Below are 13,175 nucleotides of genomic sequence, written 5' to 3'. Positions count from 1 at the left end.
GAATTTAAATATGACGTTGCTTCCCGCAATAGATTCAGGCCTTTTCTTATTCCTTAAGCATCTTCATATGTCTGTTTAAGACCTTTCTAATAGATCGTTCTGCCTTTCCACGCCGTAGCCGACATAATCCGCTTTATATATCGTCGCGTCGCAACATAATTGGAGCTTACCTGTTCCAAACACTTTCTCGCGGAAACTCCAGAGCTTGTCCTCTTTTAAGTTACATGTATTGTCCGCACGATCAAGATGGAATTTTATTTCACTGTCCCATTTCGCGTTGAGCAGGATACCTACGAAGACGACCGGGCAGAGCAGAGCGCCGGGCCTTCTACACGCTAGTCCCGAACGGGACATTGGCACCTCCAACCCCTTGGAACCTTGGAACCTTCCTTGGAACCTCGAGCTCCTGCGGAACTTCTTTTCCCCCTCCTTTCTCCTCACTCGAACACGGCCCTTCGTGGCAAGATGGTGGCTCTGGCCTATTCATTTACCGGGCATGGAGAATTCTACTCCTCAGAGACGGCGAAGCTTCAAGATCAAAACCAAGTTTGGCTCCGCACGCCAGTGGCGGAGCCGGAAGAATCCACCCTGTGATGCTTGTCGGCGGCGGAAGACCGCCTGCATCATCGAGACATTTCCTCCCTGTGGGTTCGATTGCTATGCCGTGACGTCGCGAACTGACAGTGATACAGGCAGATTTTGTCGCTCGAAAGGTCAGGTTTGCAAATCGACCGATGCCGAGACCAGTGGGTCGTCTGCCCGCAGACCAAGCGGGATCGCTGCGGATTCGGATCAAGAGACAATTGATGGCACGGTTGTAGATACGAGTTATCCCAGCATACCGCCGCTTTTATCGCCTGGAATTGGATCGCCTTCTGTGATCGAGGCGCCGCTGACAGCCCAGTCACCCTCATCGTGCAACCGCAGCGCTTCGGCAGCGTCACTGACTTCGCCGACATATCAATCGTCGACTCCTCAAAGCGACAATGGCCCGGTAGTTGACAGCCTCGAAGACAACAAGAACCGGACTGCTCATTCCCTTGGTCTTTTTGGGGAACAAGACACAGAGCTACTCGCGTCCTTTCGATCCGTCATTACCAACGAGAAGAATGGCGTGAGTGCAGACGTTATCCAGCCTTTCGCTGGCGATCTGGAGCCGACTGCATTTCCCATCCACTTTAATCTGTTGATGGACGAGTTTCAGCCGGCAGACGATGCGGCCAAAAGCAGAATTTCAGAAACGATTGAAACGATGGTATCGCCGCACGCCCTGACATTGGTACGGCTGTTCTTCAAGCACGTCCACCCCGTCTATTGTGTCGTTTCGAAAGTTCGGTTTCTGAAAGCTTACGCGGAGGATAAGCTGAAAATCCCAGCATCGCTGCGCGGGGCCATATATGGCCTTGGCTCCATGTTCTGGGGGCATGAGCCAGGGTTGAAGGGCACGTTGCAGTTTGATTTGCATGATCTGTTTGAAGAAGCCCATTCATCGCTGCAACGCGAACTCCATGGGCCGAATTTATGGGGAATACAGGCCTGTTTGCTTCTGCTTTATGAGCGACCGGCTGATAACGCGACAATTGAAACCCCGCGGACTTGGGTCTTCTCTTCCCATACAGTTGCTTGCGCCCAGATGGTCGGATTGCACCGGGATTGTACGACGTGGCATCTTGTCCCAGGCGAGAAGAAGCTTCGGAAGAAGCTGTGGTGGGCGACGTACATGAGCGATGTTTGGTCTTCTGTGTGTCACGGGAACCCTCCGCACATCTATCCAGGTTCATTTACCACCATGCCGCCGGAGATAGAGGACCTTGCTTTTGACGAAGATGTGCCAGAGGATCTCCAGGGAATGATTGATGTTTCCAGCCGCACTGTCGATATATCTACCAGCGCTCGGTTTCTAGAGATGGTAAAGCTGAGTCGAATCTTGCATGAACTGATCGACTCATATTTGTAAGTCCTTCGTCAATTTTGAATGCTCTGGCTAACTCTCGTAGCCTTGATTCAAGCTACCGGGATACTATTATTCAACCTCAGCTCAGGGAGGCTCAGTTGCTCAATCTGAGGAGAAAGCTGGATACTTGGTCCTCGATGGTTCCGAACTGCGTGACAATGGCATACACTGAAGACACGGCTGCTTTTCGCAATAATGGTATGTCCATTGGCATTTGGAACGTGATGTTGAGGCTTACCGAATGTAGCACCACTTAATCTGGCTTATTATGCTGTTCAGGCCCTCTTATTTCGTTCCCTTATGAGCCCTGCTAGGATGCCCGCCAAGTCGGACCCAAACTCCTCCCTTTGCCGGTATTTTGATCTCGCAATTGCAGAGTTCCGGAATTTCACTCTGTTCATGGATAGGATTACGCGAGTGTCTCTACATGCTTTTTGGGGCGGCCGTATGTCCCCTCGTTATCCACGTCCGTCATTATGCTGATAACGACTACAGACGCCCGTTCTCAGCTCACTCTTTGTGGTAACTTCTTGATCTATCTCTTCCTGTTAGCTCCAAGCCCTGAGCAAGTGCACTTTGCATTTGAATTACTTAGCAGCTTTTATGAGTCACTTCAGCGGCTCCGTGAATGGGCGGATGACGATGCATCTCTTGCACTTTTGCGGCCAGTTGCTCTTCGTATCGATTCGTTCTTCATGCATGCTGCTCGGATAATGAGAGGTGGGATGGGAGGTGCTCAGGGGGCTGTCTCTTGAGTTTCCTGCTGCCCGTATTACGCTTGTGAACCCTATCCTATGGAGTGCAGCTTCTTGGCATTTTGGCGTACGTGATGCTGGTATGCTTCTATATTAAAATACCCAATTAGGCGACTATATATGTGAATGGCCCACTACCCTGCAAAAGCATCAATGACACTCCTGGGTTGGCTGTACTCTCCGATAGGAACATATTGGATTTCTTCGAAACCCATGGACCCTGGCCCACCCACAGCCATGCCTCTCGCAGTGCCCGTCCATCGCGGCGAGGCGGCAATTGCAATAACCATTACCTTCAATCCGTATTTGTACTCGGGCGTACCCAGGCCAGCTCCTGTCTCTGCATCCAGGACGGCGATGAGGTCGGGAACTGCCGCCAGAACCTTGGATTCGCCGCTCGGCAAGGCAGCTTCAACAAAGGCGTTTTCGTTCTTGAACGGAACTTTGAGAACAGCCTTTGTACCGTCCTTTAACCTTCCGTCTATCTCTAACACGCCGTATGTGTGGCCCGTCTTGAGCACACGTTCAACGCTGGTGATCTTTCCCTCACCGAGGATAGCTGCGCTCTGGGGACCTCCCACCTCATCAATGATTCGGTTCGCCCTATCGGCGATGTTTCGCTCTAGAGCGATGGCTCGTCCGATCCACCATGCAAGAGAGACGGTATTGGTAATGGCTTGCTCACGGACGACTTTGGCCGTCTTGGGCGGCCCGGCGCTTCCGGCTCGACAGCCCATCTCAACACAGGAGGCTCGGAGGATTTTATCTACCAGCTTGTCTGTTCGTGCGGCGGTCATGTTCACAACGGAGCCGTCTCCACTGGCAATCGTCATGGGCACTAATGTCTCGCCTCGAGGCGTTCCGTAGACATTCGGAGTTACCTGCCATGCTGTTGGGTATGCACGACCCATGTAGTCGGCATCAATACACGGCACGCCGAAGCTCGCGGCAACACCGAGGTTGACGACCCCATTGCCACCACCGATTTCTAGCGCCATAAACCCGGATGCAGGAGGAAGGCCGGTTGCGCGGATGAGCTCCTCGTGTGCTTTACGACATTCGTCATTCTCGAGGCGCTCCATGCTCACCTCCGGACTACCCATGCAGCCCGTCCACCCGACCAGGGCGTCTTCAGGAAGATAGTTCGGAGAGACGACCCTCACCCTGCCGGGATGATTGCGTACAATAGCGCTGACTTTGAGGTATTCCTGGTATGGATCGCCTCCGCCACCGCAGCCGAGGACCTTGCAGCCCTGCGCGATGAACTCGAGATCTGTCGACGAGATGATCCATTCGCTATCTTTGATGAGAGGTCGGTAGGTTTGGATATCGACGGGCTTTACTGGGGCAAGTGATGGCTGGGTGGTTTGTTGCTTCTTCGGTGGATCGTATGCTTCTTCCTGGAAGTCCTCTAATGACGTCGTCGTGGTCGGGTCCCGGGAGACAACTGCTAATTCTCCTACTGCGCGGACGACAATTCGAGCTTTTGCATCGACGTATTGGATTGGAAGCATCGTAACCTCGGCGATTTGAATTGTATCCGGCTTCGCCCCGTTACTTGCTGCCTTCTCAGTGGCCAAGCGGCAGACAGTTTCCTGCGCCTCCTTCACTGTTTGGTTCGACGTATCGACGACGGTGTCGATGACGCCTGATACTCGCGAGATGGCAGCTCCGACAGCGTTGGCAACTTCTGCCCCCTTCACGGTCCGCAAGCTTCGAACGCCAGCTAGTGGCTCGTCCGTTTTGATAATCGGTGCACCTCCACCAACGATCAAGACGTCCACGTCTCCTTTCTGTGTCTTTGTTCGGTCGACCAGCTCCGCAATCATTCGTCGCATGACTTCACGCGCTTGTGACACCTTCTCAGGTGTGAGGTTAGATAATCGGGATGGATCACCCATCCCGCGGAAGGGGTTGACTTCACCCGGCGTGTGAATACCAGAGGCAGCAACGATATCGGTTGATGTCAGGTACTCCCCCCCGAATAGCTTCGCTTTCTGCAAGAGCTCCAAGGCAACACTATCGGGACCGATGGTTAGCTCGCCGCTATGCGTCTCGCGAATGATGCTCCCTCCGCCTAACCCGATGCTCTCGACGGACGGAAGGGCAAAGTTCGTTCTGACGCCACCAACGAGACCCGTGATGGAGCTCATCTGGGGAAGACCATTTGGTAGTAGCAGTCCGCTATCTGACGTTGTACCTCCGATGTCAATAACAACCAGCGGTTCGGTTCGGGCTTGCCGTTTATCACCACTCGCTTTCTCCGCCGCGCGCCATAGAAATTCCCCACCCCGGATCGAATTTGTAGGCCCTGAATTGAATGTCCGGATGGGTCGATCAACCGCCTCTTCAGCGCTCAGGACACTGCCGTCATTTTGCGTTAGGTATAGCGTGCACGGATTGCCTTGGAAGATATCATGCATAGCTTTGCGAAAGCCGTGGATTGTCTTCTCAGCGAGTGGACGAAGCGTCGCATTGAGAATTGCCGCGTTTTCGCGCGCAAGGAAACCGAGCCCCGAGACTTCATTGGAGAGTGTAATTCGTGGCTTGAAGCCGGGCTTGCTGTGCGGAAGCATTGATTCGAGGAGGATGTCTCGAACGGATGCTTCCTGAGCGTGATTGAGAGGCGCGTACATGCCCGAAATCACCACGTTCTCGACCCCGTCCGCGACAAGCTCGGCAGCTAATCTGCGGATCTCGATCTCATCTACCTGGCTGATCTCTTCGCCGGAGATCTGATACCCGCCATGGCAGAAGTATTGTCGGTCGGACTCGATGCATGCGCGTAGATCCGGAGGGAAATCGATAAATGGGGGGATGCCGCGACCGAATCCATCATCTGGACCACCGCAGAGTCGGACAACAGCGACACGACGCAGTGCTGGCGAGCGTTGCACAACAGCGTTGACGAAGTGTGTCGTGCCGATGATGACGCAACCGATGGAGGAGAGGGGGACGGCCGCTGCGTCGATGACTGTCCGTACGGCGCTTGTGATACCGGTCGTCACGTCTGGGGTTGTTGGCGATTTGTGCGACGCAATGATGCTCATGGACTCGAGCGCAATGAGTACCGCGTCTGTGTTCGTCCCTGCATATGCGACATGCATTAGCTGCGTGAACTCTCGTCGCCGAGAGATGCCAAACCTACCGCCGACATCGACGCCGATGCGATATCGATGCTCCGAAAGACTGCCCATGTTGAGGATCTCGCTCCCTGCCTTGCAGAGTTGTCTGTCAGATCATCCGCCGCCATCACTCTTAACTGCTGGCAGATATCAGTTGGAGAAGTTGGAGTCATTCCGAGGTCGCAGCTTGGCCGGCTCAATTGCCCGATCGCTGATCGGCCAACTTCGAGATGGACTTCTCGCCGACGCGAACGTTCTTGGATCCCCTCATTCTTTGCTCCACATCGTGCCACACCGTGCCACACGTCACCAATAGAATGTCGGGCGCATATCACTCATCTTCTCCAAGTCGAGGCAAACACCACGCGTGACGTCTTCTCCGCCGATACTTTGTTTCAAGTCGAGCCAACATAAAGACCCCTCACGGCTATCGCCTCGAACCGGACAACTTCATCAAGATAAGAGTCCAACATACAGAAATGGTGACCGTTGCAGAGACCTCGAGCATCCCAATCATCGACCTTGAGCCCGCGCGCAGCGGAGGCCCCGAGGAACTCGCCAAAGTCGCCCATGAGGTCTACCAGGCCTTCAAGCATGTCGGGTTCGCATATATCAAGAACCATGGCGTACCGCAAGAGCTTGTGAATGAGGCATTTGGATGGGTATTGTACCTCTTCTCCCAGTTTACCGTTTCGTATCCCTCTCTCTCTAACGGAGATAGAGCGCAAAATTCTTCGCCCTCCCGCAGTCCGACAAAGAGAAAGCGCCCCATCCTCCGGAAGGCTGGTACCACCGCGGGTACAGTGGGATCGGCCGGGAAAAAGTCGTGCAAATGGTCTTCGACAAGGACGGGATCGCGGAGCGTCGCAAGATCCCGGACGTCAAAGAATCCTTCGAACTCGGCAACGAGAGCGACGAGCGGATTCGTAACATCTGGATCCCTGAAGAAACCCTCCCCGGATTCCGAGGCTTCTTCGCGACCTTCTTCCATACCTGCTCCGGGCTCGAGACGCTGATGCTCCGGCTGATCGCGATCGGAATGGGCCTCGAAGAGACCTTCTTCCTGGACTACCACCAAGACCGCACAAACCAGTGCCGCCTCCTCCACTACCCGCCCGTCGAAGAGGCCCTACTCCGCCAGGGAAAAGCCGAGCGCATCGCCGCACACACCGACTTCGGGACAATGACCATCCTCTTCCAGGACGAGGTCGGCGGCCTCGAGGTCGAGGACATCCACGAAAAGAACAAGTTCAACCCAGCACCCTACATCCCCGGCACGGCGGTCGTGAATATCGGCGACCTCCTCATGCGCTGGAGCAACCATGAGTTGAAGTCGACGATGCATCGCGTGCGTGCGCCGCCGCTTGTCGAGGTTGCCTCGTCCGATGGAAAGAGTATGGGTTCGGGGCGGATGACGAGACCGCGGTACTCGATTCCGTACTTCATCAGTCCCGATCGGGACCGGTTGATCGAGTGTCTGCCGAATTGTCATGGGCCGGATCGGCCGAAGATGTATGAGGCGATTACGAGTAGTGATTATATTGCCATGAGGATGAATGCGACCTATTAGCTGGACGTTGTGGGAATAAATTTCTGTTGTTGGATTTCTGTGCTTGGTAGTATGATTCAATATATGATGATGATTTTCCCATTTCGTTATGCTGGCTTTTTAGCCACAGTGGTAACTATGTATGGTGTTTTTTTGGCGGGATGCATTCCTCCTCAGAGCTTCGGTTGGTAACTCGACTGCGTGGTTCTGCTCAATGTACATTGCGTTGCAATTCTAATGCTCTGTATGCTATGCGCTTCGTATATCGCCTCGTTCATATCTTCGTGGAGCGTCCAGTCCAGCTTATGTATATGTACATCGCAGAATATCTAGATCAAATGCATAGAAAAGCAACGGATCATCGGCAGAATTACTCCGGAATGAATCTTGTTTTCTCCACGAGCCTATACAAATGAGCTAGACAGGCCAGCGGAATAAACATGAGATCAACGTAGTCTACTCATCATCCCCCAGAAACACACGGACCGGCATCCACGCATCCCCGACAACCTTCGACCTGGTCGTAATCGCACTGATCGCCGCGAACTCCTCGTCCGAGAGCGTCCACCCGTCCAGATCGAAGTTATTCTCGATCCGGGACGGCGTCACGCTCTTGGGGATGACGCTGACGCCGCGGCGGAGGTTCCACATTAATCTGTGTGCCTGGTTAGATTTTGGGTTTCGGGCCCCTGGGGGTGGGTGGTGGGGTGGACGTACATAATCTGAGCAGGAGATTTCTGCTTCTGTTCGGCGATTCTCAGGACGATGGGGTCCTGGAGGAGGTTTGTGTGTCCGTTTATTGGGGAGTCGCTGTGTCCGCCTAGACATGAGTACGCGGTGCAGTGGATACCCTTCGAGGCGCAGTATGCGAGGAGTTTGGGGCTGTTATGGATAAGTTAACGAGTTGACTTAGTGTTTGTTGGATGTAGCACGTACGAAGGGTTATATGGATGGAGCTGCCAGTGTGTATGTTAGCGAGGAGTGAGATTTCAGTACACTGTGGAATGGGAATGGTACCTCGATTTGGTTTACGGCGGGGACAACGGTGCATGAAGGATCATTCAGCAGTTTCTCCAGATGGCTGATCTGGAAGTTCGACACGCCGATGTTCTTCACTTTCCCGGTCTCCAGGAGCTTCTGCATCTCCTGCCTATATCCGTCAGTCAGCTGGAGCATCCACGGATTGTTCGACGTACCAGGTCTTGACAAAATCCCAATCACTCAGATGTTTGCTTCGATCCTCGGGATCCGTCGAGCATGGGAAATGCACCAAGTACAAATCCAGATACTCCAGCCCTAGATCCCTGAGCGACGACTCAAGCCCCTCTCGCACGCGGTGATGCCAGTGGTTGTCCAGCTTCGTCGTCACCCAGATTTCCTCACGGGGTACGCCGGACGCCCGGATCCCCTCGCCGACTTCCCTCTCGTTGCCGTAGTTCAGCGCGGTGTCGATGTGACGGTAGCCATGGCGCAGGGCATGGTTCACGGCGTCGCGCGTGGCGTTGGCGCTTGATTGCCAGGTTCCCAGGCCGACGGCTGGGATGGCGGTGCCAGTGTTGAGGGGGATGGGTTTTGTAAGCGGCATTATGATTCTATCGTCTGTGTACGACCTGGTTTGAAGAACGGAGATTGACTTGATATCTTGTTGAAATTTGTCTCAATCTCTCCATCTGGCACTCGGTTTACTTCCGTCGGCCGATCTTGATAGGCGACCTTGTTGGAGTACGCGGTGGAGAAGATTTGGAGAAGATCGGGGAACAGTGATCGGAGAACTGCCTCTCCACCGCGGAACCAGAGGACAAGGCCCAATGACCAAGCCCCGGAATGCTGTGTGACGATAAGCGAGAAGCTCTAAAAGACCCGTGGGGAAAGCACTTGAGCTGCCCCTGCATTCGCGTCGAGCTGAGCTGTCAACCACGTTGCGCGTTCTCTGGCCGACGGGCCCCATATCCAGACTCCATCTCCATCCTGTCAGTATAGTCGATCACATCATGCCTTCGGGATCCTGGTCGTGGCCAGAGATCAAGCAGAGGCTTCAATGGTACGCAGTCCAACCCCAAAGACCGTCGTCGTTGTGATCTGACACGTCTAGTCCCGTTGACGAGGACGCCGACTACGAGAACACAACATGGTGTAATCGCGATTTGATCCCCATTCCGCCGGAGAGGCGGACGTACGGCGTTTGGTCGTATTTCGGTGCGATGAACCGCGATTGTTCACCTTGGAACCCGGCTGGGAATACTGACGATGGCAGGGTATTGGACTGTGTCCGGATCATGTATATCGGCCTGGTCAACGGGGAGTACGCTGCTCTCGTTTGGGCTGAGTCCGCAGCAGGCTATTGGGGTTGTCGTGCGTGCTGCATCTATTGCTCCTCCCTCGCATGAGCTAATGCATGGATAGATCCTTGGGGGGTTTCTTTCCGGTTTGCTCGCTGTCTTCTGCGGATGGATGGGCGAGGTTCACCATATCGGGTTCACGGTTTCCAGCCGCTTCTCCTGGGGAATGAGAGGGTCATACTGTATGCACTCACTGGCCTCTGAAAAGTCGGCACATTGCTAACCAGAAAGTCCCCGTCATTCTTCGCTCATTCGTCGCGTGCATGTGGTTCGGCATGCAGGCCTTCTGGGGAGGGCAAGCAACGCGTGTCCTCATCGGCGCCATCATCCCGGGTAAGATCCTCTATCTCCTGTTTTGTTTGAATGCCTCTGACTGACCTTCAGGCTTTGCACACATGAAAAACTACTTCTCCGAAAGCTCCCACCTGCAAACGAACGACTTCATCGGCCTCGTCATCTGGATGTGCGCCTTCATCCCGGCCGTGCTGATCCGGCCTGAGAAACTCCAGATCCCTTTCTTCATCTGCTTTGTCTTCTTCTGCGGGTCCTGCTTTGGCATGCTTATCTGGTAACCTCCACCTACTCTGGCGACTCATACATTCTTGCTAATAAAGGCCAGGGCCGTATCCCAAGCCAACGGCCCAGGCGACCTCTTCCACCAACCCGGCTCCGCGCCAAACACGGGCTGGGCCTTCATGTTCGGTATAACCGCCATCCTGGGCTCCTGGGGCTCTGGGACACTCGGCCAATCGGACTGGGTGCGGTACTCGAAGCGTCGGTACGCGCCAACGCTATCGCAGCTCGTTGCTTGCCCGGCTACAATCGCAATCACGGCGACGATCGGGATCATCGTGACCAGCGCGTCGAATAAGCTTCTCGGCGGCGAGATCCAGTGGAACCCGATCTATCTCCTTGCGGATATCCAGGAGTATTATTCTTCGAGTCCGCGGGTTAGGGCGGGCGTGTTCTTTGCGAGCTTGGGGATGGTCGCGTCGCAGTTCTCGGTACGCCTCTTCTGCCTCTTCTCTTCTGTCTCTTGTTCATTCCTGTTCCTGTTCCCGCTAATGCAGAAGTGGTGTAGATCAGTGTCGTGCTGAACAGCGTCAGCTGCGGAATGGATCTCGCAGGTCTCTGGCCGAAGTATATCAACATCCGACGAGGCGCCTACGTGATGGTCGTCATCGGGATAGCAACCCAGTACGTCCCACCAATTTTTCCTTTTCTCCCCTCTGCTCCCACCTGGTCTACTAAACTAACGGGCTCAAGGCCATGGCAACTCCTCTCAACGGCGGATAAATTCCTCGCCGTGCTCAGCGGGTTCGGCGTCTTCATGGCGCCTGCAACGTATGTTCCGTTCCTTCCGTTCCTCCCGCCTTCTTTCCGCATCGCGTGTACTAACGTGGATGATACGTTAGCGGCCTCATGCTTGCAGACTACCACATTGTCCGGCGGCACAGACTCAAACTGAGCGACCTCTACCGCGGCGATAGTAGCTCGCTGTACTGGTTCCGGCATGGCGTGAACTGGCGCGCCTTTGTGGCGTTTACGGCGGGGATGTGGCCGCTTCTTCGTGAGTTTCCCCTATTACGTTGGGTGATTTTTGGATGCGTCTCTAAGGAGTTGAACCTGACTGGATGTGCTAATGCCTTTTTTTGGGGTAGCTGGTCTCGCTGCGAATGTGAACGCGTGGGATGAGGGGCAGTGGGTTGGATGGTTGCGGCTGTATAATCTGACTTTTATCGTTGGGTTGGCGATCAGCTTTCTTGTGATGTGGGCGTTGAACTATCTGTTCCCAGTGGCGGGTGTCGGTGTTGAAGGTCCGTTTATTGAGGGGGTCATTGATGGGGTGTCCAGTGAGTCTGAAGAGAAGGAAGATGTTAGGGGTGATGCGAAGACGCCGGATGTTTCATTTGTTTAGATGGGCTACGCCTCGAATGTGGTTTCGGATAAGATAGTCGAAGCATTACTTGACATTTTTGTAACAACAAACTAGTGTCCGAAGCCGAGAGTCCAGCTGCCCATGTTGAATTCGCAGCATTCACAGTCAATCGGGAACCGTCTTAACTTGATGAATTCGCGGCGTTGGACGGCCACCTTACCTTGGAATGCCTCCCATCCGGACGGGGGCTCAGACGGGATCCCGTAGTCGTGCGGGTTTGCAAACGTGAGTGTGGTGAGATTGGGCAAGCTCCTCTCGGCTACCCACCAGCTCAGGAGCGAGACGTAGGTGGTTTCCAGCGTTAAGGTGAAGAGGTACCTGACATCGTAGAGGGTGAGGTGTTTCAGACTCGGCGGGAACGGGTTCGATGTGAGCGGGATAAGGTCATGGAAATGTTCTCCATTACCTTGAAGCACTCCAGGCGAAATCGTAAGGTCCTCGAGAACAGGAAAGCAAAGGAAATCCACGGGTGGATTGTGGGAGTATCTGCGGTTCCAGAAGCTGATATTCAAGGCCACCAAGGACGGTGCCTGCAATTTCATAGCATCAATATACCGTTCATGATGATCGCTGGTACGCTTTCCCCACGCAATGCCTTGCGGCGCACCGATAAATGTGAACTTCTGGAGTTTTTTTGGCACGGCAAGGATCTTCGCAAGTACCTCTGGACTGAGATCACAGCACAGCAGAGTGAGCTCCGTTAGCGGGGTGGTATGTCTGTGGTCCTCGGTGAAGGAGTCGAAAGCGAGGATCAGTGCCCCGAGGATGGACAACGACTTAAGGTTCGGATGGAGGAGGATACATTCTCGGTCGCCGAGCTCCCAGGTCTCCGAGTCGCTCAGATTCAGCTGACCTGGGGAAGGTTAGTTGACGTTTCGGAGGATTGGGTGATCACATACAGGAACGCAAGGAGGCGAGGAAGGGGGAGTGGAGAGCGGGCAGGAAGAGTGTCTTGAGCACCGCCGTTTCGTCCAATACTCGTGGAAGCTGGCTGGGAGGATGAGTCCATGGTCGCTGTTGGTGGTAGCATGCCTTGATTGTGAGGCTCCGCAGGTTGGTCAGCCGGGCGATGGTCTGCGAGATCCTGTCGGAGTAGTGCTTGTAGGCTTCAATGTTGTCACGCAGCTGGAGGTGGTGGTCGTGCATTGTAAGGGATTGGACATATCTCGACAGCTCGCGGTTGCTGTCGAGGGCGCAGATGAAGGGTATTACCTGGGGGGTTCGCAGGACGACGGTTTTGAAGAGGAGCTGAACGGCCACGAGATGGAGCTGGCGACAGGCACGCGAGGCACGAGAGAGGTCCACAGGAAGGAGGTTCGAGAGGACTGCCTCGAGCAGCTCGACGGGGAGGCGGAGCAGGATGGGATCGGGTCTGCGGTGGTGGATGGGGAGTTTGTATTTGGGGCGGAAGAGGCGAATAGAGCACATGGCGATGAGGAGAGGTGAAGAAGGAAAGGAGAGATGAAAGGTGAGAGATGGAAGAGAAGGAGAGAAGAAACGGGAGAAGATGAGAT

The 13,175-nt window shown here is 54.4% G+C and overlaps 6 protein-coding genes across 6 annotated transcripts; 3 read left to right on the top strand and 3 right to left on the bottom strand.

Moving 5' to 3' along the window:
* Positions 1-496: 496 nt before the first annotated feature.
* On the top strand, positions 497-2,709 carry BJX67DRAFT_372796 (Zn(II)2Cys6 transcription factor; the record flags this gene model as incomplete). The annotated part of the gene is made up of 5 exons (XM_071031297.1): positions 497-644; positions 693-1,953; positions 1,998-2,152; positions 2,202-2,411; positions 2,450-2,709. 5 exons carry the CDS (start codon positions 497-499, stop codon positions 2,707-2,709), a joined length of 2,034 nt encoding a protein of 677 aa, XP_070885121.1.
* BJX67DRAFT_148580 (uncharacterized protein) lies at positions 2,178-6,110 on the bottom strand. Its single transcript, XM_071024752.1, has 2 exons — positions 5,858-6,110; positions 2,178-5,797 (listed from the first exon to the last, which is right to left on the bottom strand). Exons 1-2 carry the CDS (start codon positions 5,904-5,906, stop codon positions 2,844-2,846), a joined length of 3,003 nt encoding a protein of 1,000 aa, XP_070885120.1. The 5' UTR covers positions 5,907-6,110; the 3' UTR covers positions 2,178-2,843.
* Positions 6,111-6,119: 9 nt separating this feature from the next.
* Positions 6,120-7,622, top strand: BJX67DRAFT_148459 (isopenicillin N synthase family dioxygenase). The gene is made up of 2 exons (XM_071024750.1): positions 6,120-6,496; positions 6,556-7,622. Exons 1-2 carry the CDS (start codon positions 6,314-6,316, stop codon positions 7,402-7,404), a joined length of 1,032 nt encoding a protein of 343 aa, XP_070885119.1. The 5' UTR covers positions 6,120-6,313; the 3' UTR covers positions 7,405-7,622.
* BJX67DRAFT_148455 (NADP-dependent oxidoreductase domain-containing protein) lies at positions 7,622-9,036 on the bottom strand. Its single transcript, XM_071024749.1, has 5 exons — positions 8,580-9,036; positions 8,401-8,533; positions 8,320-8,339; positions 8,101-8,265; positions 7,622-8,038 (listed from the first exon to the last, which is right to left on the bottom strand). The coding sequence occupies exons 1-5, from the start codon at positions 8,966-8,968 to the stop codon at positions 7,840-7,842; spliced, it is 906 nt and encodes a 301-aa protein (XP_070885118.1). The 5' UTR covers positions 8,969-9,036; the 3' UTR covers positions 7,622-7,839.
* Positions 9,037-9,278: 242 nt separating this feature from the next.
* On the top strand, positions 9,279-11,808 carry BJX67DRAFT_356656 (nucleobase cation symporter-1 family protein). The gene is made up of 11 exons (XM_071029410.1): positions 9,279-9,424; positions 9,476-9,579; positions 9,638-9,735; positions 9,787-9,904; positions 9,954-10,055; positions 10,107-10,290; positions 10,342-10,726; positions 10,804-10,919; positions 10,989-11,066; positions 11,138-11,292; positions 11,384-11,808. Exons 1-11 carry the CDS (start codon positions 9,375-9,377, stop codon positions 11,638-11,640), a joined length of 1,647 nt encoding a protein of 548 aa, XP_070885117.1. The 5' UTR covers positions 9,279-9,374; the 3' UTR covers positions 11,641-11,808.
* BJX67DRAFT_382237 (F-box protein) lies at positions 11,712-13,089 on the bottom strand (the record flags this gene model as incomplete). Its single annotated transcript, XM_071033196.1, has 2 exons — positions 11,712-12,514; positions 12,561-13,089. 2 exons carry the CDS (start codon positions 13,087-13,089, stop codon positions 11,712-11,714), a joined length of 1,332 nt encoding a protein of 443 aa, XP_070885116.1.
* Positions 13,090-13,175: the final 86 nt, after the last annotated feature.

Source organism: Aspergillus lucknowensis (assembly GCF_044049455.1).
Source record: "Aspergillus lucknowensis strain CBS 449.75 chromosome Unknown BJX67scaffold_27, whole genome shotgun sequence".
NCBI lineage: Eukaryota > Fungi > Ascomycota > Eurotiomycetes > Eurotiales > Aspergillaceae > Aspergillus > Aspergillus lucknowensis.
This window is presented reverse-complemented; position numbering and strand designations above follow the sequence as displayed.